This window comes from Zea mays, chromosome 5 (assembly GCF_902167145.1).
Source record: "Zea mays cultivar B73 chromosome 5, Zm-B73-REFERENCE-NAM-5.0, whole genome shotgun sequence".
NCBI lineage: Eukaryota > Viridiplantae > Streptophyta > Magnoliopsida > Poales > Poaceae > Zea > Zea mays.
This window is the reverse complement of record NC_050100.1, coordinates 156,542,836-156,569,407: the sequence shown is the minus strand read 5'-3', so window position 1 is coordinate 156,569,407 and position 26,572 is coordinate 156,542,836. Positions and strand designations below refer to the sequence as shown.

The 26,572-nt window shown below is 53.6% G+C and overlaps 1 protein-coding gene and 1 long non-coding RNA gene across 2 annotated transcripts; one reads left to right on the top strand and one right to left on the bottom strand.

The window, feature by feature from the left end:
* Window positions 1–8,807: 8,807 nt before the first annotated feature.
* LOC109939952 (uncharacterized) lies at window positions 8,808–18,573 on the bottom strand. Its single transcript, NR_157350.1, has 6 exons — window positions 17,580–18,573; window positions 17,260–17,447; window positions 9,764–10,151; window positions 9,466–9,680; window positions 9,290–9,361; window positions 8,808–9,204 (listed from the first exon to the last, which is right to left on the bottom strand). It is a non-coding gene; the product is annotated as an uncharacterized lncRNA (long non-coding RNA).
* On the top strand, window positions 17,801–18,673 carry LOC118472064 (oleosin-B3-like). The gene has a single exon (XM_035959156.1). The coding sequence runs from the start codon at window positions 17,801–17,803 to the stop codon at window positions 18,533–18,535; it is 735 nt and encodes a 244-aa protein (XP_035815049.1). The 3' UTR covers window positions 18,536–18,673.
* The last annotated feature ends 7,899 nt before the right edge of the window (window positions 18,674–26,572 follow it).

The window sequence follows — 26,572 nt, the reverse complement described above, 5'->3', positions numbered from 1 at the left end:
CTTGGACTCCGTCCGAGCTGTTCGGATGAGTACGAGGTCCCCCGCGCTGAACTCCTTTGGGATGACTGCGCGGTCGCGCCATGCTTTGGTCTGGGCTTGGTATTTGTTTAAGGCCTGCAGGGCGAAGACCCGGTCTCCGTCAATGAGATCTTTGGAGGTTGGCTCATCCACGTCAGGGGTGGCTGACGGAGCTGTGCGCGGAGACCCGTGTTTTATTTCTTGCGGGGTCATTGCCTCTGATCCGTATAGAAGGCGGAAAGGAGTGAACCCGGTCGCCCTGCACTCGGTTGTGTTCAGCGCCCAGACCGCCTCCGGTAGCAAGTCGGTCCATCTGCCCTTTTTCTCGTCGAGGAGCATCTTCTTGATGGCTGTGAAGATTTTCCCATTGGCACGCTCCACGACTCCGTTGGACTGCGGATGATAGACTGAAGCGAAGGCAAGCTTGGTGCCAATGGAAAAACAGAAATCCTTGAAATCTTGATTGTCAAACTGCTTGCCGTTGTCAACTGTTAGCTCGGACGGTACTCCGAAGCGGCAAACAATGTTCTGCCAAAAGAATTTTTGGGCAGTCTTTGATGTGATTGTGGACACAGCCCTCGCTTCAATCCACTTGGTGAAGTATTCGACGGCTACGAAGGCGAACTTGAGGTTCCCCTGAGCGGTGGGCAAGGGCCCGACGATGTCCAGGCCCCAGCGCTGAAGAGGCCATGTATGGGCGATCAGCTTTGTGTATTGCGAGGGGTTGCCTGACCGAGGAGAGAACTTCTGGCAGGCTTCGCAGGACCTTGCGACTCGATTTGCGGCGCAGATCATTGCAGGCCAGTAAAACCCTTGCCGGATCACCTTAGCAGCCAGGGCCCTTGGCCCCGCGTGCGAGCCGCAAGTTCCACTGTGGACCTCGCGCAAGATTTGGATGCCTTCGGTTTCGGTGACGCATTTAAGCATTGGCTGACTGACCCCCTTCTTGTATAATTGGCCCTCGATTAGCGCGAAGTCCCGGCTCCGATGCTCGAGGCGCTTCGCCTCACTGACGTCGGTTGGGTGATAGTATCCCTGTAGAAACAGGGTTATTGGGGCCCGCCAGTCCTCGGTCATGATTAGGTGGACTATACGGTGGCCCTCGCTATCATTTGTTATTTGGAGCCCTTCGGGGCTCCGGACGGCTGGTGTGCCGATGGTGTGAAAGAATACGTCGGAGGGCAGGGGCTCGCCCCTGGTGGCGGCCTTGGCTAATGCATCGGCCTCCTCATTCTTGGCCCTGTCCACATGCTGTAGGGTGAATCCCTTGAACTGCCTCTCGAGACTTCGGATAGCCGCGAGGTATTGCATGAGCGCGGGGTCTTTTGCTGCATAGTCTTTTTCGACCTGACCGGCGACTATCTTGGAGTCTGTTTTGATGATACAGGTGGTGACTCCGAGGGCCCTTAGCTTGCGGAGGCCGAGGATGACTGCTTCATACTCTGCTATGTTGTTTGTACATTTGTCGGATTCCAGAGCGAAGCTGAGGCGTGCTGCATATCTGTGTTTGACTCCGGCTGGTGAGGTGATGACTGCAGCGACGCCTGCCCCCGCATGACACCATGCACCGTCGCAATGGATAGTCCAGACCTTTTCTGTGGATGGGTCCGGCTGTGTTACTGGCCCAGTCCAGTCGACGACGAAGTCTGCCAGGACTTGCGATTTGATGGCTGTCCTGGGCTCGAAGCTGATATGGTAGCCGGAGAGCTCGGCTGCCCACTTGGCGATTCTCACTGATGCCTCCGGGTTCCTGAATAGTTCGCCGAGTCCCCTGTCCGAGGTGACTCGAACCTTGAATGCTTCAAAATAATGGCGCAGCTTGCGCGAGGACATAACAACTGCGTAAGCAATCTTCTCCAGTTCTGTCATGTTGCATTTGGATGGTGTCAGGACTTCGGAGACATAATAAACAGGGCACTGTCTGACTGCGCCTTCGACTGTCTGCTCCTGCACTAGTGCCGCGCTGACCGCGTGCGGCGAAGCCGCGACATAGAGCAATAAGGGGAGCGAGGAGTCTGGGCTTGTGAGGATGGCCAGCTCCGCCAGGTACTGTTTTAATGAGGCGAAGGCCGCTGCTTGCTCCGGTCCCCAAGCGAAGTCCTTCGCGCCGCGGAGGGTTTTGAGGAAGGGGAGACTTCGCTCGGCGGACCTGGAGATGAATCTATTGAGGGCGGCCATCCTGCCTGTCAGGCGCTGGACGTCCCTGGCGGACTGCGGAGGCGACATGTCGACGATGGCCTGGATCTTGGTTGGGTTGGCCTCGATGCCTCGGCGGGACACCAGGTAGCCCAATATCTTGCCCTGGCGGACACCGAAAACGCACTTTTCCGGGTTTAGGCGGAGTCGTGCATCTCGCATGCTCGCGAATGTTTCCGCCAGGTCGGCGAGGTGGTCCTCCTTATTTTTGCTGGCGACGACGATGTCGTCCACATATGTGAATACGTTTCTGCCGACCTGCCCTTCGAGCACCGTTTTGGTGAGTCTGGAGAAGGTGGACCCGGCATTCTTGAGACCCTCCGGCATTCTGACAAAGCAATAAGTGCCGAAGGGTGTTATAAAGCTGGTGCTGGCCTTGTCTTCCTCCTTCATGTATATCTGGTGATAGCCGGAGAAGCAGTCGAGGAGGGACATGACCTCGCATCCGGCCGCGCTATCGACTATTTTGTCGATCCGTGGCAACGGGAAATTGTCCTTTGGGCAGGACTTATTGAGACTGGTGAAGTCTATGCACATGCGCCATTTTCCGCTTTTCTTCTGCACCATCACAACATTGGAGAGCCACGTGGGGTAAGCCACCGGCTCGATGAATTTAGCCTCCAGGAGGCGATGCACCTCCGCCTTGGCGGCTTCTGTCTTTTCATCTGACATCTTGCGAAGCTTCTGCTTTTTGGGTCGCACCGAAGGGTCAATCCCCAGGCTGTGTTCGATTATGGCTCGGCTGACTCCGACCAGATCGAGGGCAGACCAGGCGAAGACATCTTTATTCTTGGCCAGGCAGCAGAGAAGTTTCTCTTCTTCAAGTGACGTGAGGTCTTTGCTGATAGTTACAGTCTGTTTGGGCGTGGCCTGATCGAGGGGGACAGTCTTGGTCCCGTCTTGGCACTGCAACTGTGCCTTGTCGTGCTGCTTGTCGGTTGGGCTAGCCGGCGCAGGGACTTCGCGCTGGGTCGCGAGACAGTGTACATTTCTCTGACCGGGCACGAAGTCCCGCTCTATGTTGCGCGCCGTCTGCTGGTTGCCGTAGATTGTGATGGCGCCCAGCGGGCCTGGTATCTTCATACATAGGTACAACCCGTGGATGGCGGCTTCGAATTTGTTGATGGAGCCTCGGCCCATGATGGCGTTGTATGGATATACCATGTCGACAATGTCGAAGGTTATTTGCTCACTTCGGGCATTGGGTGCTACACCGAAGGAGAGGGGCAACTCTATCTTGCCAACTGGAAAGGTGCCCTTGCCGCCGAAACCATACAACGGGTTGTCCGAAGGCTTCAGCAAGCTGTGGCTTATGCCCATGCGGTCGAAGGCGTGGAGGAAGATGATGTCCGCCTGACTGCCGTTGTCGACGAGGACTTTGTGTAAGTCCCAACCTGCCACGCTGCAGTTGATGACCATTGCGTCGATGTGGGGGGCGCTGCGTAGGTCGACGTCTCGCGCGTCGAAGGTTAGCGGTATGTGGGACCACTTCGTCTGCACGACTGGGCCAGTGACGGCGACATGGTTGATGCTGCGGTAGTGGTCCCGCTTCTGCCGCTTGGTGTCGAAGTCGGTGCTTGACCCCCCTGTTATCATGTGAATGACTCCGCGATAAGGTTGATCGGCGAAGTCTTCTTGCTTTGGGGGATGGGGAATGTTTTGGTGTTGCTGGTGTGGTGGTGGGGGTGGAGGAGGTACGATTTGTACTTCCTGATGATGTTGGTAAGCGTGGTGCGGTGGATGCGGAGCGGGGGCGTGGACGTATGGTGGAGGGGGTGGCTGGTAGTTATGCGCGACAATTCTGGGATTGTCGGCCGGCTGTGCCCTCGCCATTCTATCTCTGGTGGCCTTCGTCTCGGGGCAGTCTTTGGTCTGGTGGGCGCAGTCTTCGCCGTGGAAAAGGCAATAGAACCGGCGCGGCGGCTGCTGCGCCCGCCCTCGACCCCTGCCGCGCGTTCCATTTCCGCGGCCTTGGGGGGGATATTCCTGGCGGCGAGGGGGGTCAGCAGCAGGCTGTTGGTTGACGATGTTGTGGACTTGCTGCTGACTGCGGCTGTCTCGACTGGAGTCTGGCTGCGAAGTCCTTGTCCACGTGCGGCTGGACTGCGGAGTCTGACTGTTGGGTTTCCGTTGCGACTCGACCTTGCGCTGGTGGAGCTCTTCGGGTTTGGCATATTTTTCGAAGAGCTGATATAGCTCCTGCAAGCTCTTGGGTGGATCCCTGATACAATGGCTGTAGAGGACGCCGGCCCGAAGGCCATTGATGGCGTAGTGGATAGCGATCTGATCGTCGACAGAGGGCAGCTGTGACTTGAGTGTTAAGAACTTGCGGTAATACTCCCGCAGAGTCTCCTTTTCCAGCTGTTTGCAAAGCGAGAGCTCGGCCAAAGCGTCGGTGTCTGGACGGTACCCTTGGAAGTTGAGGAGGAACTTGTCCCTGAGACTTCGCCACGAATCAATGGACAGCGGGGGCAATCTGGTGAACCAGGTGAGTGCTGGGCCCTCTAGGGCGATGATGAAAGACTTTGCCATTGTGGCCTCGTCCCCTCCGGCTGATGCAACGGCGACTTGGTAACTCATGATGTATTGCGTCGGATCGGTGCTGCCGTTGTACTTGGGGTATGTCCCCGCTCGAAAGTTGGCTGGCCAGGGCGTCACTTGCAGGTGTGGCGCCAGGGGACTTCGCTCGTCGAGGTAGTTGATCCCTTGGAATGGCGCGCCGTGCTGGGGGGCGTAGTCATGCTGGGGGAAACGCGGGTTCTCCGGCTGCGCCCGGTGCTGCAGGGGTTGGCCGTGCTGTCGGCCGAGGTAGCCTTCGCGCATGTCCTCCGGCTGAGCGCGTTGTTGGAAGGGTGGTTCTTGCTGCAAACCGAGGTGGCCTTCGCGCTGCATCAGCGCGATCTCGCGCTCGAGGTCTTGGGCTTTCTGCTCCTCGTCGCGTATCATTTGCCGCACTTTGGCTAATGCGGAAACACGTTGGCGCTTGGCCTCCAGTATCTCTTTCTGCCTCTGGAGATTGCGGTTCCTGAGGCGCAGGGCGCGCAGCTGCAGCTGTTCTTCTGTTGAGACGCCGAGGGCCTCACCATCCTCGGTGAGGTCGGCGCCTTCCAGTGGGGCGAAGCCTGGGGGCGGCTGCGACTGTCCTTCGGTTCCGCAGGTGCGGAAGGTGTCGTCTTCGCCGGTGTGGGGGACATTGTCCTCAATGGGCTCTTGGTGGGTGGATTGGGTGAGGGCGAGGGCCTTGCCCTTTCTTGCGGCCAGCAGTGCTGCCTTCGCAGCCTCGTCAGCCTTGGGGTTAGCTCTCTTGGGTGCCATCGCGGGTGGTTTTGTCGTAGCACGAACGGTGGGCGCCAAATGTTGGAACTTGCTCTCTGCTGCAAGTGGGCCAACGGGGGTGAACAATGGCGACAACAGGGTTACGTGCACGGGGGCAATAGCTCTGTTGATCTAGCCCCTCACGGGCACTGTGCGGGGGTATTTATAGGTGTCTGAGTGCCCAGCGTCTTGTCTTAAGGACGCATGTGCCCTCAGACGCCTAGTTTATCCCCGGAATATTCCCATAAAGCAGGGTTACAAGCTGTAATTACAAGTATGCCTTTACAAGTCAGGCCCGTAATACAGAGGCGGCCACGCGGGGCCCGTTACAATGGGCCAGATCACACGTGGGCCTTGGGGCTGAATGAGGCCGCGCCGTGTGAGGACGTCGCCGCAGGTCTTCGTCAAAGTGTCGAGTCCTGCGAAGGGTGTCCCTGCCCGCTTTGCCTCCGTCGGACCAGCGGCTGCAGCGAAGGCCTGGAGCGAAGGGTGGCGTCTTTGCCTTCGCCCCAACACCTGCGGCCGACGCGACGCGGCAGCCTACCGGGCGGACGGATCCGCGGACGAACGGATCTCCGGCGCCTGACAGATCTTCGGCGCGCGGCCTACTGGGTGGACGGATCTCCGGTGCCTGGTATATCCTCGGCGTCGTGGCTTGCTTCTTCACCGGCGCCGCGGCCTGATTCTTTGACGGCACGGCGGCCTGCCGGTCTTCTCCAGGCGGGTGGATCTTCACCAGCGCGGCAGCCTGCTTCTTCACCGGCGCGGCGGCCTGCTTCTTCGACGACGCGGAGGCCGGCGGCGGACGCGACGCGGCAGCCTACCGGGCGGACGGATCCGCGGACGAACGGATCTCCGGCGCCTGACAGATCTTCGGCGCGCGGCCTACTGGGTGGACGGATCTCCGGTGCCTGGTATATCCTCGGCGTCGCGGCTTGCTTCTTCACCGGCGCCGCGGCCTGATTCTTTGACGGCACGGCGGCCTGCCGGTCTTCTCCAGGCGGGTGGATCTTCACCAGCGCGGCATCCTGCTTCTTCACCGGCGCGGCGGCCTGCTTCTTCGACGACGCGGAGGCCTGCGGCGGACGCGACGCGGCAGCCTACCGGGCGGACGGATCCGCGGACGAACGGATCTCCGGCGCCTGACAGATCTTCGGCGCGCGGCCTACCGGGTGGACGGATCTCCGGTGCCTGGTATATCCTCGGCGTCGCGGCTTGCTTCTTCACCGGCGCCGCGGCCTGATTCTTTGACGGCACGGCGGCCTGCCGGTCTTCTCCAGGCGGGCAGATGCGGCAGCCTGTCGGTCTTCTCCAGGCGGGTGGATCTTCACCAGCGTGGAGGCCTGCTTCTTCACCGGCGCGGCGGCCTACTTCTTCACCGGCACAGCAGCCTCTTCTTCACCGGCGCGGCGGCCTGCGGCGGACGCGACGCGGCGACCTACCGGGCGGACGGATCCGCGGTCGGTCTTCAGCTGCTCCGTGCCTCTGCTGCTCCGTGGCCTGAGCTCCGGGTGGACGGATCCGCGTCGGCCTCCAGCGGCTCCGCTGCCTCTGTTACTCCGTGTCTCCAGCGGCTCCGTGCCTCTGCTGCTCGGCGGCCTGAGCTCCAACCGTCTCGCGCTGTCCTTGCCTCTAGCGGCCTGAGCTCTGGTCGTCTCGCGCTGAATTTTAGCTGAATTTGGTGAAATAACTGAAGCGCTCGGTTTGCTGAAATAACTGAAGTCACTTGCTGAAATAACTGAATTTGCTGAAATAACTGAAAGTGCTCAGTTTGCTGTTGCTTGTGCTCGGTGTGCAGACTTGAAATGAAACTTGCTGTTGCTTGTGCTCGCAGACTTTAACTGAAACTTGTTGTCGCTTGCTCCTTGAATCCGCACACATGTGATTGGTCAAATATATTTTTTTTGGCAAAACCTATGTCACTTACATATGGCGCAGCGGTTTGTGTCAGTTGTGAGTTGTTTGAGGTGCTGGTTCGATCCTTCTAGTGTCTTTTTTTGTATTTTGTCCAATTAAACTATATTCACCGAATCAGAGGTCAGATTAAACTATAAACTTTTGCATAATCCTCTGAATTTTTTACCTTAAGCAAATAAGGCCAAAACATGACTCCATGCCAAGTTTCACTATTTTTCTACCAAATTTGCTATTTATTTATTTATTTATTTATTTATTTTTGGCTATGAAGGCATTTAACCCACAAAAAATAGTAAATAGTCCAAAACAAGGACATCTATGCATGAAGTAAGTTTGTAGAGGCTAGATGAACAAATAGTACAAATTTCAAGGAAGAAAACAAACAAAACTAAGAAATGTAGCTCAAACCATGTAGTTGTAGTCCAATGTCATGAAACTTAGTGAGATATGTGCCCCTTTGTGAAGCACCTATATTCACACTTCTGCATAATGCTCTGAATTTTTACCTTCAGCAAATAAGGCCACAACATGAGTCCTTGTCAAGTTTCACTATTTTTTTGACCAAATTTGTTATTTGTTTATTTATTTTTGGCTATGAAGGCATTTAACCCACAAAAAATAGTAAATAGTCCAAAAAGGGACATCTATGCATGAAGTAAGTTTGTAGAGGCTAGATGAACAAATAGTACAAATTTCAAGGAAGAAAACAAACAAATCTAAGAAATGTAGCTCAAACCATGTAGTTGTAGTCCAATGACATGAAACTTAGTGAGATATGTGCCCGTTTGTGAAGCACCTATATTCACACTTCTGCATAATGCTCTGAATTTTTTACCTTAGGCAAATAAGGCCAAAACATGAGTCCATGCCAAGTTTCACTATTTTTTGACCAAAATTGCTATTTATTTATTTATTTTTGGCTATGAAGGCATTTAACCCACAAAAAATAGTAAATAGTCCAAAAAGAGACATCTATGCATGAAGTAAATTTGTAGAGGCTAGATGAACAAATAGTACAAATGTCAAGGAAGAAAACAAACAAAACTAAGAAATGTAGCTCAAACCATGTAGTTGTAGTCCAATGACATGAAACTTAGTGAGATATGTGTCCGTTTGTGAAGCACCTATATTCACAGTTCTGCATAATGCTCTGAATTTTTTTACCTTAGGCAAATAAGGCCAAAATATGAGTCCATGCCAAGTTTCACTATTTTTTAACCAAATTTGTTATTTATTTATTTATTTTTGGATATGAAGGCATTTAACCCACAAAAAATAGTAAATAGTCCAAAAAAGGGACATCTATGCATGAAGTAAGTTTGTAGAGGCTAGATGAACAAATCGTACAAATTTCAAGGAATAAAACAAACAAAACTAAGAAATGTAGCTCAAACCATGTAGTTGTAGTCCAATGACATGAAACTTCGTGAGATATGTGTCCGTTTGTGAAGCACCTATATTCACACTTTTGCATAATGCTCTAAATTTAGAAATGGCGAAACAAAATTGGGTACCGAACAAAAATTTGCCCAATTGGTTTGGCTCCAAGATGCAAACTTTCCTGTGTTTGACTTCATAGGAACCCGAGCCCTTTTGACATTTGATACTACCAGTATTACAGACCAATTCTGGTTCCAGTTTCTACTGCTAACAGAGAATCACACCTTACTGTTGCAACCAGAGACCTTTTGACATTTCAGCAATTACATCCGGTGCGGGCACTGTCTACATGATTGCAACGCTCAAGTAATCACCGATCTACAGAATGAAGCAACATTAATAAGTAATCGCCAAAAGTGTAGATCTGAAGTAGCGCAATACATCACATTCATATCATACATACTTGGAATCCGAGCTCTGCAAGAGTTTTGGCATCGTCGCCTCTTCCATGACCATAAGCAAAGGTCGAACCCACCTACAAACATTCAACAAGACAAGTCATGAAAGGGCAACAATGCAGTGGAACAAGAGTTGTGATGGTGTCCTGAAGAAGATAATCCATGATGAAATAGAGATTGCCTGGATGCAGTTGAGCCGGTGTGGAGCAGGGATGAGTACATCGGAGCATAGAGCCTGCTCCAGCTCGAGAGACGCTGAAGATGCGTTGGAGAAGACCGGCACGCCTGCCTGGAGAAGATGCCTAGAGAAGACCGGCACGCCTGCCTGCTCCAGCTCAAGGAGCGCTAGAGATCCACCCGCCTGAAGAAGACTGGCAGGCTGTCGTGTCTACCCGCCTGGAGAAGACCAGTAGGCCGTCGTGCCATCGAAGAATTAGGCCGGCACCAGTGAAGAAGCAAGCCGCACGCTGAGGATATACCAGGCACCGGAGATCCGTCCACCCGGTAGGCCGCGCGCCGAAGATCTGCCATGCGCCGGAGATCTATTTGTCCACGGATCCGTCCGCCTGGTAGGCCGCCGCGCCGCGTCCGAAGATCTGCTAGGCGCCGAAGATCCGTTCATCCGCGTATCCGTTCGCTTGGTAGGCCGCCGCGTCGCGTCCAAAGATCTGCCAGGCGCCGAGAAGATCCGTTCGTCTGCGGATCCATTCGCCTGGTAGGCTGCCGCGTCGCGTCCGCCGCAGGCCTCCACGTCGTCGAAGAAGCAGGTCGCCGCGCCGGGGAAGAAGCAGGCTGCCGCGCCGCTGAGGATGTGCCAGGCGAAGGAGAGATGGAGAGTTGGAGTCGGGATCGGGGAAGAAGAGGCTGCTGCGCAGGAGAGAGTGAAAGTTTGTAGTGGGCCCGTACTGTAAGTAACGTTAAAGTGGACGGAGACAGCGTGCAGGCGCATTTCTGAGCAAAGAAACGAGCGTTGGGTAAAATTGAGTAAGAAGAAAAACTAAGGGTAGCAACGAGTAGTATAGCGATACTAAGGGGACCAACATAAAAAACCCATTTTCTTTAGGAGACCCTAGGTTGTAGAAAAATTAACCTGCAGTGCACTTCTATATGAAGATCATTACCGAAGGGTCCATATGTTCATAAAATAGCCCCATGCACTTGTTAGATATAATGACCACCATCCACCATTGTCTAGAAATCAAGAAGTTAAATCTGAAATTGATTTCTAAGTACAAAAACAAATCCAGAAATTTTAGAAAATTCATAACTACCACGCTTTAACTCCGATGTTAGTGGTTCTTGAACCTACGAACTCGTAGCGACGCATAAAACATTATTACGTTGTTTGTTTCCATGTTTGGTGTAATGTTATTCGTATTCATTATTTGCTTATTTGTATGTATTGCTCCGAGCAGAAGCGATGTTACGAGGAATCTGAAGCTCAACTTTGAGAAGTACCTGGAGTTGCATCAAAAAGGCAAGTTGTGTCCTTGATCACATTGTTTGACCTAATAATATTTATGATTCTATTAATCATCATTGCACAGTTAGGTTAAATTGATGGGACCTAATAGGTTACCCAGTTTGTTTACCCTACACCTTGCATACAAATGAATTATTGGGTAGTCTTGCTATTGCTCTACCTGGTTTTGGGATTAATGCTCTACATGAATTATGATCATGCTTTACTACTATTGTTGCCATATTATTATTGTGCATGTTAAGATTATTGTGTTTAATTGGAACATGGAGTGCCAACTCGAGACAACAATGCTACCACAAGGGTGGAATGTGACGCCCTTGGAAAATTAGTTAGAAAACCTAGTGTGTGAGAATCCTTTCCCGAAAGGGGCAAGCGGGGAGTGAATCACGCAAGCATAGTGCTGGCTGTAATTACAACGATGGGGTTACATACCGTGGAAAAAAGCCTATGCTTCTTTTTGCCTGAAACCATGACAGACTTTCTCATACTACTGGAACTTTGGAAAGGCCTCATAGTGGTACCATGCCTCGTCTTCTTGATAGAGATGAATGGGAAGTCACAATCCCTTGGCAAATGGGTAACACGACTTGTGGGTAAATGTGCACAACATCTACAATGTGTAAAACTGGTATATCAGTCATGCTGACGGTCATGAGCGGCTCAGGCCTCTCACATGAGTAATTATGGAATTAAATTTAACATGTCATGCATTGCATTCTAGGAATTATTAGTTGTGATGTCTCATTTACTTGGGATGGTATTTACTTATACTTAGTAATTGATAATAAAATTTTGACCAACAAAGTTAAAAGCTATGCTCAGCTTCAACAATTTTACTTGATAAGACTTACACTACACTTTTACCAACACTTGCTGAGCGATGACCATATGGGAACTCGCCCTTGATACAATCATACCAGGTCAGGAATAGATACCGCCAAGAGGATGATCACCATGAAGATGAGTTTGGAGAGGTCTAGGTCGTCGTCTCCTAGTCAACTATGGCTGTTGAGGATCGTTGTCGTCATATGGTGTAATTTTATTTAGCTATTTTGTATAGAAATCGTATTAAGTAATAAAGATGTGATATTGTTTTCTGTACACTGAGTCGCCATATGTGTGAAACTTGATCCGGGCACACATGTGAGATGCATATGGATTTGTTCTTAATACCAGGTGTGACAAGTGCTTAAATCACATCTCATATGTCGGTGGGAAAATCCACCAGTCAGGTGGCGGAATGCACCCGCCCTAATCCTAAGATGAGGAGGGGGCCTAAGCGGTTGCCTGTTTGGTGAATTTGGGAAGAACACAAGAACATTCGAGGAATTATAGTGGTTCAGGCCACCAGAGCGTAATACCCTACCTCCACTGTGTGTAAGTTGTATTGCGTGTGATTGAGCGTGTCCCCTGTAACGCTGTGTGCCTTCCCTTTTATAGTTTAAGGGAGGCACATACAAGGATGCTGAGCCCCAACATGCGGGCCCAGGAGCATAATGGAAGAAATACATTATGTGAATAACTAATGTTGACAGAGTAACACATGAGTAATCAGCGGGAGTCATGATGACTGTAGTCCATGCAGCATTGATAGGTAGTAACCCTTTTCTTGGAAACGTATGAGTAATGGCGAGTCATTGCCCTCGATATGGTAACGTGTGAGTAACTGCAGGGCCCACGTAACGTGGACTGAGCATGCCGCCTATCAGTGGAATGGACAGGCGCACGTCTTATCCGTAACGAATGCGAAGGCGCGCGTAGCCCAGAGGCATCATGCCAGGTTCCGCCCGTTGGCTTATGCCGCACGCAGTATGCCATGTGGCAGCATCGGGTCTCCGCCTGAGCGGGGAGCAGGAGTGTATGCGGATAGGTCCGGATCCCATGAGACCAAGTCTGGACACGTGTCGGCTCCGGACCCCCGCCTGGGTCCTGATTAAGGCCCGGGTATGTTCTGTCCTAGAACCCTGGGACCCCACTGTGGGCAGCCCAGACCCCATACGGGGGGTCCGGATCCCATTCTAGGGGTCTGGTTCGGACACGTGGAGGTCCTGGTCCAAACTTGGAGGCCTAGACCGTATATACAGGGGTCCAACACTCTCCCATGGGGGTCCAGACTCACTGTTGATGCCTCGAAGTATATCAGTTTCTCTGGACACGTGGCGGCCCCAGACCCGCCCATGTAGTGGGGTCAGGCGCTGTTGCTGGCCCAGAGTAGTCGCCCGAACCTGGGGCGAGTCATGACCTGGTCCCACATACAACTATTTTACCACGCGACTAAAGATAGCTGCATGGGTACTGCGTCTTTATACAGTAGTAAGGGGTACCCTAGTTTTATGGTACCGATAGTGGCCCCCGAGCCCACCTCATGGGAGGATGCGAGCCTACAGGTGGGGCCAAAGCTTGTACTTTGCCTCAACATGACCTGATCGGTGATTGGCACGCCGTTTTAGCGCGTCTGCTGACGCGCCCGCTGTCAATCCGCCTTCAGTCACGTCAACTGCCATATCTGTCTCTGCGGCTGACGGACCCACGGCCCCACGCCTGGTGGTTTCGTCGGGCCACGCGCGGGATGCCTCGTTGCCGCTGCATAACCATTTGTCTTCTGCAGTGGCCCCGAGGAGGTGCGCTATCGCGCGCGGCAGTTTGCGCGGCGGTTCGCTCTTTCCGCACCGAAAATCCGGCACACAACCTGTATGACTTGTGGACCCGGGCCCCCGTGTCATAGAGTGGGTTGCCTGGGTCCTAGGTGCGCGTCGGGCGGGATTTCCTGCGGCGATTCAGGGGCGCGCGGAAGGGTTTCCCTGAACAAGGACTTAGGTTTCCTTGAAAAAGGATTCACCCCACGTGCAGCAGTTACCTTTTTCGCGTTCTCAACCAATCGCCTGCGCCCCTTTGCCTTCGTGCTCCTCTGTTCCACGCCCGCGCCGCCGCACATGCCATGGCTTCGCTTGGTCATCCTGACCGCTTTCAGTCTGAGGAGGCGGTCAACCTGGTGCGCGGCCTGCTTGGGTAGAGCGTGCCAGGGCTCGCCGAAAGAATCCACGCCGGCGCCGTCCCCCTTGGTGATCTCGCCGTCGGAGAGTTCGTGCTGTTCACCTCCTACATCTCCTGCGGGTTGGCGCTGCCGATCTCGCCCTTCTTCTTGCTGCTATTGGAGGAGTTCGGGCTTCAGCTTCAACACCTCACGCCCCACTCCGTCCTCCAGGCAGCCATCTTCGTCCACCTCTGCGAGATGTTCGTAGGTGTGGCCCCCTGTACTTTCCTCTTCCGCTACTTCTTCGTGCTGGTCAAGTCTGGGAAGACTAGGGACCACATCGGTGCCTACTACTTCCAGACGAGGCCAGATCCAACCGTCGTCTACATCCCCACCTTTGGCGGTGCGAGGTGGGAAAACTGGCGCAGCGACTGGGTGATTGTCAGCGCCGAGGCCAACGACCGCCTCGTCCTGCCAAGCGATGGTCCAGCGCTCGACCACAAGCAGTGGAGGACCAAGCCGTTCCTCTTGCCAGAGTTCCTGCCCGTATTGGACAGGATCAAGGGCTTGGCTATGGGCGGCCTGACATCGATGCACGTGGTCGGCGATCTCCTGAAGCACCGGATCACGCCGCTGCAGAGGAGACCACACCTGTGCTGCTGGTTCACCGGCCAGAACGACATCGGTAGGATCCAGCGCGGGCTAGGCACCGATCTGTCCTGGGACGAGCTGGTAGTCCTGGTGGGAGGGATTACTGGGGAAACTTTTGTCCCTGAGTCCCTGATACTCCCCCATAACATCCCTGCGCTCTGCGACGACCCAGGCCTGAGGACGGCGATCTTGGCCACGCTGCTGACTCTTGACGACAGCGGTGTGGCGGTTCGCCGGACCGGAGGCCAGGACCCCCACCGCAGGATCTGGATCTCCGATGCACCAATTGGAGGTCCCCAGCCCGCCGGTGTAGCTCACAGCGCCAATCCCACCGTGGCCCCCAGCCCCTTGGACCAGGGAAAAGGGGCTGCAAGCGGTGCCTCCGCCCCATGTAGCTCCGGGGGGTCAGAGGAGGAGAGGCGATGCAGGCTGCGTCGCGCTGACAGGTCGCTCGTTTCGGAGCCCCCAGAAGCGCCAGAGGACTACAGGTGGGGCCGAGGAGGCCAGCTCCCAGGCCCATGGCGCGCAGAGGCGCGTCAGTCCTCCGGTCCCGCCGCCACGACCACCATCTGGGGGTGATCACCCCAGGGACACCAGCAACAGCAGCAGCCGCAACAGCAGGAGCGGCGATCACCTCGCTTCCAGAGTCACTGGAAGGTCTAGTGCCCCAAGTAAGTCTAGTCCCTTTTTCTTTGAGCCTAATCATCATGCCGACAAGTCTTAACCCATCATCTGTTTGCCAGGGCTTCTTCCCCCTCTGATCCCAAGGTCACGCCTCCTCCGCCAGATACCAGGCCCACCGATGGGTCTGGCTTCCAGCACCAAGAATCTGCTGAGGGCGGTGCAGGCGGTCCGCCCCTGGCTGCTGCCAAGACAGCGCTAGGGGCTTCCCATGCCCTAGCCGGGGATCCGGCGGCAGCGGCACCAGCATCGGGTGGCGTCACAGCGATGGAGGAGGTCCCAGCTGGGGGATCCACGCCCACTCCCGACACTGGGGGTGACGTAGGAGGCGCGTCCAGCTCCAACCCCCGCCTGCTCTGGAGGAGATGGAGGTGGTGTTTGGGCGGCGACTCCGGTCGGGTGCCGAACAAGAAGCGGTGCCAGCCCCCCTCCCTCGCATGCTGTCCCATGCCCACCAGGTCCTTAATGACACTGGTGCAACAATCTTATGGGAGTGGGAGGCGCTTGAGGCTGAGCACCAGCGCCTCAGTGACTGGCGCACCCAACTGGAGGAGCGCACCAGGACGACGTTTCGACAATTCATCTCTGAGCGGTCCCAACTCGAGTGGGACCGCAAGTGTGGCAGAACCTCCCAAGTTATTGGGCCCACATGCACCTGTCCTTGTCTCAAAGACCTCAGACGACTATGCATGTGCACCAGATAACTTAACAGGATCTGTCCGAGTGCCCCAAGGACCTCGGATAAACCACTAACAACCAAGATCGCAAGATTAAGTAAACACAAATCACACACCAACATTTTTGCAGCGGAAATCTTATTACCAAATTTTACAAGTTACATCAAGTTTTACAATGTACATGATCGGAGTGATTACAAAAGTGATTCAAAGAAATGACTTTGAACAATTATTAATTATTTATACGTTTGAAATATATGCTAGCTTAAGTGACCATCCTCAATAAGAAGTATAGAAGAGGTACTTAGACTTATAAGAAGGCCGAGCCCACCGGCGCTTAGCACCATCCACAACAACACACTTCTATTTTCGGTTCTTCCTCCTGCTTGGGAACCACCTTTGCACAAAAGTAGCAAAGCTCCGAAGGCTCTTCACCTAAAACAACATGGGACAAAGCCCTGAGTACGAAGTGTACTTTCGCAAGTCTTACCCGACCAAGGAAAAAGACTCTCAAGGATATGCTGGATTTAGGAATCAAGGAGAGGCTCTTAGCAAGAATCAACTTAGATACTTTTGCAGAAATAGCTTACTAAAGTGAGTCCTTACTTTCAATATTTTAATGCCAGATTAAATATTAATAGACTCTGGTTGCACCTAGTCTAATTTCACCATCTCATCAATACAACATCATTTTTACTCATAATGTTTACATCCTGACTTAGGTTGCAGGTCAGTGACCAAGTCTCCACTGTCCGGGGATATAACGGCGATCCGAATCGATTTACTCAACTGAGGATCTCTAACCACACGACATATGTAGCACTTAACCCTTGCATATGTCAACCGTTCCCACAGATCCTCCACAACGTGAACCGGTCCGCGCTACCCGGGAGCACAGTACTCCTCCATCCAGCCTCTAGCCAGGAGGGTACACGCTACTCCCACCATCTCCCACGCCTAGTGCGCAGTTGTCTTTTCACATATGGAATAGCCGGGTTCAAGCTTACTCTGTCCCATATCCAGGGCATGTGGCCAGTTAAGATAGTCCTTGATCATACAGGCCTACATACGCATCCAATCCTTAATTAACCTGGGTAGAGCATCACCTGTTCCTAGCCCAAGTCTCGAGTTAAGTACTTCCACCCTTAGGATTGTTTTGTGTTCCTAAGGATGAAAAGAGCATTATAGGGAACTTTGCAGTAAGTTCCCACTATGCTCCCAATGAAAATATTCTTGCAGGTATAAGCCATCCTTCCTCATGATAAACCTGAGCTAGGCATAAGTGCAAAGGACAACCTCTATCTGCTTATAAGCAGGGCTAAGCATTTTTTTGTAAATCATATTTTGATACTTCACCAAAAGTATCTATAAAAGGAATGGATTTCAAGGTAGCCAATGCATCAAAGGGTTTCCAAGCATCTTCTATAAACCTAATGCACATTCACTAGACTTAAAGTGTGTAAAAATAATTTAAAACACAAGGAAGGGGTTGCATGCACCGAGGCTTGCCTGGATAACACTAGGTTAGTGTTGTTAGATGACGTCCACTTGGCGATCAGCCTTTATTCCGATACTTGCTTCGTTCATCCATCTTCGGGTTAATTCATCAACATTATCTTGCGGAAAAGCTCACGCTTTCCATTATCTTGTGGTCGACTCAACTCTGGTTCTCCGCATCACATGGTTAATTCACGTACCTGAATGAAATGCATTATGCACATGAATGCATAGCACTGACTTCACTACACAACTAAAATTCCTCGCATGAAATACGAGATAACGCCTACTGGCAAAGCACTAAAATTACTAAGCAAATAAATCTAGCTTACCAGCATCAAACGTGACTCAATACTTATGAGAATGTTGATAAATTCTGGTTCGGGCTTGTCGTTGAACATCTGACAGGTGTTGAGATCTTCCGCCCCCATGACCCAGATGAGGCTGATCACGAGGAGGCGAAGCACGGCGAGGCACGTATCGGACGAGCTTCTGATATTAAAGACGATGACACGTGTCATGATGAGGCGGCATATGGCGAAGAAAAATAGGAATGAATGATGACGAGAGAACAGAGGCGCGCAGAGGGAAGTCGGCGTGCAGGGGACGGCAGGTCCAACGGTCGTCATGGCGCGGTGCAGGGAGGCCGAGTGGAGGACAGCGTTGCCGGATCACGCAGGCCGAGCAAGAAGCTCGGCGAGTCGACGAGGTTGAGGGGCATGCGCAGGGACGAGCGAGCAGGGAGGAGCATCGAGCGGAGCTGTGGACGGAGGAACGCGAGCCGGGAACGCGACGCGGCGGCCATGGCCGAGCAGAGGAAGTTCCGGCCGGGCGCGGCGAGCAGAGAGAAGCGGCTGCCAGACGCCATAGGAGACGGGCGTCGAGCAAGCAGAGGGGACGGGGCGCGCCGCTGGGAGCTCCGCAAGAGATAGATGGGCGTGCAGGGAGCCATGGGAGAGAGAGCCGAGCTGGAGCTGGAAGAAGCTCCGGCCATGGGGGATACAAGGGGCTAGGGCAAGCTCGGGGAGGAAGACCGCGACGTGTAGGAAAATTGGACGCCAAGCAAGAGCACGACAGGGAGGAGCTCGGCCGGGCGCCATGGGGCGAGCTCGAGGAAGCTCCACGGCGGGGTTCGCGGCGCAGGACGCAGGCGCGCGTGCATAGAGGGAGATGCGCACGGCTGGCGAGCGCAGGGAGCATGGCCAGGGCACGGCCGAGCTGGCAGCAGGGAGGAGCAGAGGAGCACGGTGCGGCAGGGAAGGAGGAAGCCAAGCGCCCTGGTGAGTAGAGGGGATTCGACGAGCAGGAGTCGGCGGCCTGGAGAAGAAGGGCAGCGCGCACACTGGGAGAGAAACCTAGCGCCAGAGCTCGGCTGGAAGGAGATAAGGAAGAAAGAGAAGCTCACGTGGGAGGATAAGAAACAGGTGCATTCAGTGGTGGGGAGAAAATTGGGAGGAAGATAACGACGACTTGGAAAAAATCTGTACTGGGATGCGGCGTGCAGCAGATTTTTCTCACCTTTTCACATTTTTCTTTTACTTACCCTCAATTTTATAAAGAAATTTGTAGATATTTTGAGGAATAAAATAAGGGTCTATAAAATATAAAGAAGGGTCGAACAAATGAGATCGACAACAACAATTAGACATGATTTGATTTGGCGAATATCCTGAAGTCAGATGAATTCATACCATTAAATCACTTTTTGAAGATTTAGACCGAAGCGAGAAGCAACAAACCAGATTAAGCGGATTTCAGCTTCGTTACTTCAATCTGCATCTAATTCAATTGATTTTAGATGAATTCCATCCACTATTCGAACACTCGATTAGAGAACAATTTAATTAAAAATCGGTAGACGCGATGTCACGGATGACAAAAAGGGGATTACATTGTTTTACACTGAAAGCTTAGTCGTCGAGTTTATCTTAATCTGTTCGGGATAAAATCATCCGAGTGGGTCGGGCTTCCGAATTTGTATTTGCGCGAGCGATGAATTTTAAATAATCACCGGACGCACCGATTTTCGGAACAACGATGTTCCGAACATCACGAAAATTTAGGACGAGCCCGGATAGCTAAAAATGACGTCGAACTCGCGACAGACGAAACAGATGCGATATTAAATTCGCGATAGGTAAAGATGATTAAAATTTAGCATCCGTTTGATCCACTGATATTACGTGCTTAAATCCATACTCGTTGTCGAGCGGAATATAAACACCTGGGTGTTACAGCAAGGAGTACAAGAGGGACCTCCATAGGGTGTGCACCAGGGAGCTGGAGGCGTCCCGAAGGGAGAAGAAGGTGACCAGGAGGGAGGAGGTCGTGACCCAGCGGGAGGCCCTCACAACAGAGTACCAGGCTAAGCTGAGCGCCCTGGACCAGACTCTGGAAGCCCAGCGGGCCCAGTAGGTCAAGGCTATGGACAGGTTGCAAAAGTGACAGCAAGAGCTCGAGGGCAAGGCCAGCGATGCCGCCCTCGCCGAGGAGAACCTTAAGGTGAAGGAGCAGTCCTTGGATAGGCGGAAGACGGACCTCGCTAGGCGAGAGACGGATCTCGTCTTCAGGGAAGAAATGCTCACCCGGCGGGGCGAGTTGCTGGCCGAGCATGAGCTCGAAGACGAGGAGAAGGAGAGGAAGCTGGAGGAGCAGATCCGCTAGTTCAACGCTGCGCAGGCAGCGCCGGGTCCCAAGGCGATGGAGGCCACCAGGAAGGCCCTTGAAGATCTCCAAGCGGAGCACCGCGTCGGGGTCCAGTGTATTGCCGTGTGGGCCGGCGAGACAAGCACGACACTGGTGCCGCTAGGGATGAGCCCCATTCCAGTGTCGAAGCTGCCAGCGTCGATCTCCGATGTGCTCCCGGTGCTGGACTTTGCTGCCGATCGCCTTCGATGCCTAGATCAGATCCTCGGGGCCCGCCTAGAGGCAGAGGGCGGCAAGCTCTGTCGGGCGGTGGTTGAATACATCTTGACGTGCTTCCGGAGTCACGACCCTGCCATATCCTTGGCACCGGTGATCGCTGGTCCGGTAGCCGCCATAGAAGACGCCGTCTGGGAGAGTGTACAAGACGCCGTGGAGCTGGTGGCCGAGCGCTTCCAGCGCGATCCTGCCGATGACCTGTAGAGTCAAAGCAAGGGTTCCACTAGGAAGCGGCTGTAATAACTTTTGATTTTGTAAGATATTCTAAGAACCGCTAATGAGGTAGCATTGGAACTTAAACTTATCTGTATGTTATTTGTCCTTGCTGTGTGTAGCGTCATCAACTTCCCCTTGGTACTTGGCCCCCTGGGAGGTAGGCTCGACGTGTCGAGGCTGGATACCAGTATGCCAAAGATAAAATTTGTGGTCCAACCCCTAGGAGGTAGTCTCTACAGTTTGAGACTACCTACTACTGGACTGGGACCTGGACCTGCACAAAACTTCGACTTTGAAGTGTTAGGAGCACACCCATAGGACCCATCGTCTGGTATCTGCCATCCTTTGATTCATGCAACAGGACCTGCAGGATTTAGCCTGGGAAGCCAAGCCGTATGCCCGGACCCACAGGATCACAGTTCCAAATACTAGGGTGCTTGTTGCAGAGTGGTGGAGCATGCAGGCTTAGGGTACGAAACCATGCTAAGCAGCTACACAACTCCGGACCCCTCCAGGAGGCGAGCGCCCATTCTCTAGAACTGGTCCGTAGGTTGCCGGGCCCCCTGTAGCAGTAAAGGGGTCTTGAACTGCAAGCCTGGCTACTCAATTCAGATGTCATCATACCAGCAAGGGTGGGAAACTGTATGGGTGGGTTAGATAAAAAATAATGCATGTAAACCGAAGTAGAATAAAACCATCACAAAAGCACATCCAGGGGGTAAATCCTTTCCTTATAACTCGATATACATGGGTGTAGACCAACAGACGGGCTTACGAGGGCGGGCCTCACCGAATTGACGTACACATATGCGTAACCTAGTTACAAAGGAAGAAAACTCAACCCCCCAGTTTTGCTATTATGGATAGAACTTACGGAGATGCTCTATATTCCAGGGATTAGGAAGAGGCACTCCTGTTGTGGCAAGGCGGACACACCCAAGTCAGCATATTTCCGTCACCTTGAAGGGTCCTTTCCAACTGGGGGAGAGTTTGTGGAGCCCTTCTCGGTTTAGTACTCGCCTTAGGACTAGGTCCCTGACCCTGAGCTCCCTACTATGCATAAACCATTGGTGGTAGCGCCTGAGCGCTTGGTTGTACCACGCATTTCAGATCGTTGCTTGCCATCTGCGTTCGTCGATGAAGTCCATGTCCTCACGCCATAGCTGTTCCTACATAGACTCATCGAAAGACTGGACTCATGGGGAGCCCATAATGATTTCCGGGGGAAGGCAGGCTTCGGCCCCGTAGACCAAGAAGAACGGGGTCTCCCCGGTAGCTCGGCTGGGTGTGGTCCGGTTCCCCCATAGTACGGATGGAAGCTCGTTGACCCAATTTGCACCATGCTTTTTAAGCAGTCATAGGTGCGTGTCTTGAGTCCCCTGAGGATTTCTGCGTTTGCCCTCTCAGCTTGGCCGTTGCTCCTAGGACGAGCCACAGACGCAAAGCATAGCTGGGTGCCGATGCCCTCGCAATACTCTTGGAAGAGCCGACTTTTGAATTGGGTCCCGTTGTTCGTAATGATACGGCTTGGGACCCCAAATCTATAGACAATCGACTTGAGGAAGGCAACAACAACTCCTTGGGTGATACTGACCACAGGGGTAGCCTCTAGCCACTTTGTGAATTTGTCAATAGCGACGAAGAGGAAACGGTACCCGCCGACAGCCCTGGCGAATGGCCCCAGGATATCCACCCCCCAAACGGCGAATGGCCAAAAGGGTGGAATCATTTGTAGAGCCTGAGCCAGTGTGTTTATCTGCTTTGAATGGAACTGACATGCTTCGCAGGACTTTACCAACTCAGCTGCATCTTGGAGAGCAGTTGGCCAGTAAAAGCCGTGCCGGAAGGCCTTACCAACCTGTGTGCGGGATGATGAATGACTTCCGCACTCTCCTCCATGGATCTCCGCGAGTAGCTCACGACCCTCCTCCTGGGTGATGCACCGCATGAGAATGTCGTTGGCGCCACGGCGGTATAGATCCCCTTCTACCACCGTGTATCGTTTAGCCAACCGCACTATGCGCTTTGCGGACACATGATCTTCAGGAAGGATATTCTCATTCAGGTAGTCCCGGATCTCAAAGATCCATGCATTGGGACCACTCTGAGCTACTGGCTGTGGCGCTAAGAGGCTGGCAGGACCCTCTGTAGCACACATAATCCTTGGTGGGTTCTGCAGGCGGAACACCACCGTGACCACTAGCTTTGAGGTGCTAGTCTCGCCCCCTTCACCCGGTTTGGCAGGCTGGGCAGTAGGTCTTAGCAGCCGTCTTTCGAAGACACCCTCGAGCACGGGTGCCCAAGTTGATGCCCTCGTGGAGAGTTCATCTGCCGCTGAGTTGTTAGCCTGAGGAACATGTTGCAGTTCTAGGGCAATGAAGTCCTTTTCCAGCTTCCTTACGTGGAGGAGATAAGCTGCGAGCCTGGTCTGGTTGCAGCTACATTCTCCGTGGACCTGCTTGATAATCAGCTGGGAGTCCCCCTTCACGAGGAGCTGGCGGATCCCTAGGGATAGGGCCGCAGACAAGCCAAAGATCAGTGCTTCATACTCTGCCATGTTGTTGGTGGCCTTGAATTCAAGGTGCACCATGTACTTCACTTGATCTCCGCTTGGGTCGATAAGGACCACTCCAGCACCGCCACCCTGCTGGCGGGCGGATCCATCGAAGAAGAGCGTCCAGTGGGGCTCGGTGAAGACCGGAGCCCTGGGCTCCACAGGTGTGGGATCTGAATCGGGATCCGGACCCCCAGGAGCGCTCGTGGAAGGGGTCCACTCCACGATGAAGTCAGCCAAGACTTGGCTCTTGACAGCGTGGCGAGGCTGGAAGTCCAGTTGGAACTCGGCAAGCTCCATTGCCCACTTGGCGATATTGCCTGTGGCATTAGAGTTGTGGAGGATGGCACTTAACGGGAAGGAGGTCACCACCACGACTCTGTGTGCCTGAAAATAGTGGCGCAACTTCCTGGATGCAACAAGTATAGCATAGATAAGCTTGTGCGTCTCAAGGTACCTGGCCTTTACCTCATGGAGGACCTTGCTGACGTAGTAGACTGGCTTCTGGATGGTTCGGACCCCCGTGGTTGGTCTCGAGTCGTCAAATTCCTAGCCTCCCATCAACATCGTGGTGGTTGGACCACCACCTTCTCCAAGGGGAACTTTTTGACTCCCCTAAGGATGTTGTGCCGTCCTTTCGGCGTCCAGCACCATGCTCACCGCCTCTATAGCCGCTGCAATGTATAAGTACAACGACTCCCCTGGCTCTGGAGCTACCAGTATTGGTAGGGACACAAGGTGTTGTTTCAACTCTTGAAAGGCTCGTTCTGCCTCTTCGGTCCAAGAGAATGGGCCGGACTTCCACAATAGCTTGAAGAAAGGTAGTGCCCTCTCAGCCAGTCTTGAGATGAAGCGGCTAAGGGAGGCCAGTGACCCCGTAAGCTTCTGGACGTCCTTGATGCGGGCTGGAGGCCTCATTGTCTCAATTGCCTAGATCTTCTCTGGGTTTGCTTCAATGCCCCGGTGCGAAACCAGGAATCCCAGCAACTTCCCTACAGAGACACCAAAGACGCACTTGTCCGGGTTCAGCTTCGTGCGTGTTGCCCGCAGCTTGTTAAAGACCAGGGTTAAGTCTTCCACTAGGGTCGACCCTCTCTTAGTCTTGACCATGATGTCATCAACGTATACCTCTACCCTATCCCTAATCAGGTCCCTGAAAGTCTTACTCATCGCCCGTACAAATGTTGGCAAGGCGTTTTTCATACTGTAAGGCATTACAACATAACAGTAAAGCCCATCCACGGTTACAAAAGCGATATGCTTCCTATCTTGCCTAGACATCTGGATCTGATGGAAACAAGAGTAAGCATCTAGGAAGGACAAGAGGTCGCACCAAGAGGTAGAATCCATGATTTGATCTATTCGTGGAAGTGTATATGGGTCCTTGGGACATGCCTTATTGAGGTTGGTGTAGTCGATGCACATCCGAAGCTTCCCGTTAGCCTTGGGAACGATGACTGGATTGGCCAGCCATACTGGGTGATGGACCTCTTCGATGAAGCTAGCGTCTAGCAGCTTCCAGACCTCCTCACGGATGAAATCCTGCCGCTCAATGGACTGTCTCTGAGGCTTCTGACTCACTGGTTTGGCGTCAGGGTGGATCTTCAGATGGTGCTCGATCACCTCCCTGGGGATCCCAGGCATCTGCGACGGTTCCCATGCGAATACATCGGCATTTACCTGGAGGAAGGCGATGAGCGCGATTTCCTATTTCTCCTCCAGATCGCCCGCGATGCGAGTGGTCTGGGAGGAACCCCCGCTGAGCCGGATGGTCTTGACGGGGACGCCGTCTGCTCTAGATGGTTGCACCTTAGGCACCTTAGCATGCGTCTTGGTACAGGAAGTCGAGGCACTACACGAAAATTTTGAATTTCCTACGACTTCATAACTTCCTACGGTTTCTATCGAGAACCGAAGGAAGTAAATAACTTCCTAGAGGCACCAGTAGCCTCTCGAAAGTTAATAAACTTTCGACGGGGTTAACAGTAGCCTCTCAGAAGTTCTATAAACTTCCGACGGGCTCTCAGAAGTTACTAAACTTCCGACGGGGTTAACGACAACTCTCAGAAGTTAGGCGTAGGGTTTCTTACGGCTGCGGACCGGGCCCCTGCCGTGTTAACTTCCGACGGGGTTAACTACGGGCTCTCAGAAGTTACATTTTTAAAGGTAAACGACACCGTCTCTTTCTTGCCCAACCCGACGCTCCTCGCCTACCCGACGCTCCTCGCTCCTCGGCTACCCGACGCTCCTCGGCTGCTCCTCGCCGGCTGCTCCCCACCCCGCCCTTCCCCGCCGTGCCCATCGCTCCCTGCCCCGCGCTGCCCGCCGCTCCCCGCCCTGCCCTCCCCCGCCGGCCCTGCCCCGCCATGCCGGCCGCTCGCACTGTCCCACCGGCGCCCTGCGTGGGGCTCGCCGCTCCCTGCGCCGGTCGCTACCCGCCCTGCATGGCTTGTCCGACAGTTTAGCGTAAATTCCAACTAAAATGTTACGAGAGGCTAACTTCTGACGGAAGTAGCTATCTTCCGACAGTTTCTATAACTTTTGAGAGTTTAGCTCTAACTTCCTATGGTTTAGGCCCTAGGAAGTTAAGCATTTTGGTGTAGTGAGGGGCCCCTCCCTACATCATCCGGGCGAGCGGCTTCTGCCGCCAGGGCGTGCAACTTCTCAACAGCTGCAAGCGTAGCAGGACGGTCGCCCCATACGGTGAGGACCCCAGCAGGGGATGGCATCTTGAGGACCAAATACCCGTAATGGGCAATGGCCATGAACCGGTACATGGCTGGCCTGCCAATGATGGCATTAAAAGGGAGGTTAACCTCCGCAACATCGAACTGGACGTTTTAAGTGCAGAAGTTTTCCTCAGTCACGAATGTAACTGGGAGTGCGATGCTCTCAAGGGGATACACTAGTTGAGGGCCCACTCCAGAGAATAGGCGAGAGGGTCCCAGTCGGGATCCTGGGATCTGGAGCTGCTTGAACGCAGCATGGCTGATGACGTTGAGCCCAGCTCCACCATCAATCAGTACATGATGCAACTTCATGTTGGCGATGACAGGGGCGGTGATGAGTGGTAGTATACCAGCCCCTGCCATGTTTTCGAGGCAGTTGGATGCCCCAAAGGAGATAGTGGTGCTCCGCCACCACTGATGTGGGGCTGCCTTCGGGACCCCTGGGGTCGCCGAAAGAACCTCACGGCGCAAGGACTTTACGTTCCCATGGGAGGTGAGCTCCCAGCTTCCGCCATACATCACGTACAACTTCTTGCGGCGGTCGTTGTCATCACCGGAGTCGTAGTCTCCAGTGAGGATGTCCTTGAGGACTTGCTCGGGGGCCTGATACCCGAGGTCCCGTTCTCCCGCAGCCAAGTCGCCTTCGTCGACCTTCTCCTTGCTAGGCCGGCGACGAGGCGGCGAGCCGTCCTTGGAGGCCTGCTCGTGCCGCTCGCTGATACGCTTCGCGAGTTTTAGGATCTCCCGGCATTCTGAGGCGCTATGGCGACTACTGGGGTGGACAGGGAATGACCCACTGTCGCTTCCCTATTACCGTGGGCGCTTGCCGCGCTCGTCCTGGCCCCCAGCCGCAGCTGCGGCGACCGGAGCTCCAAACTGCGGCCTATCGTGACCGCGGTTCTTC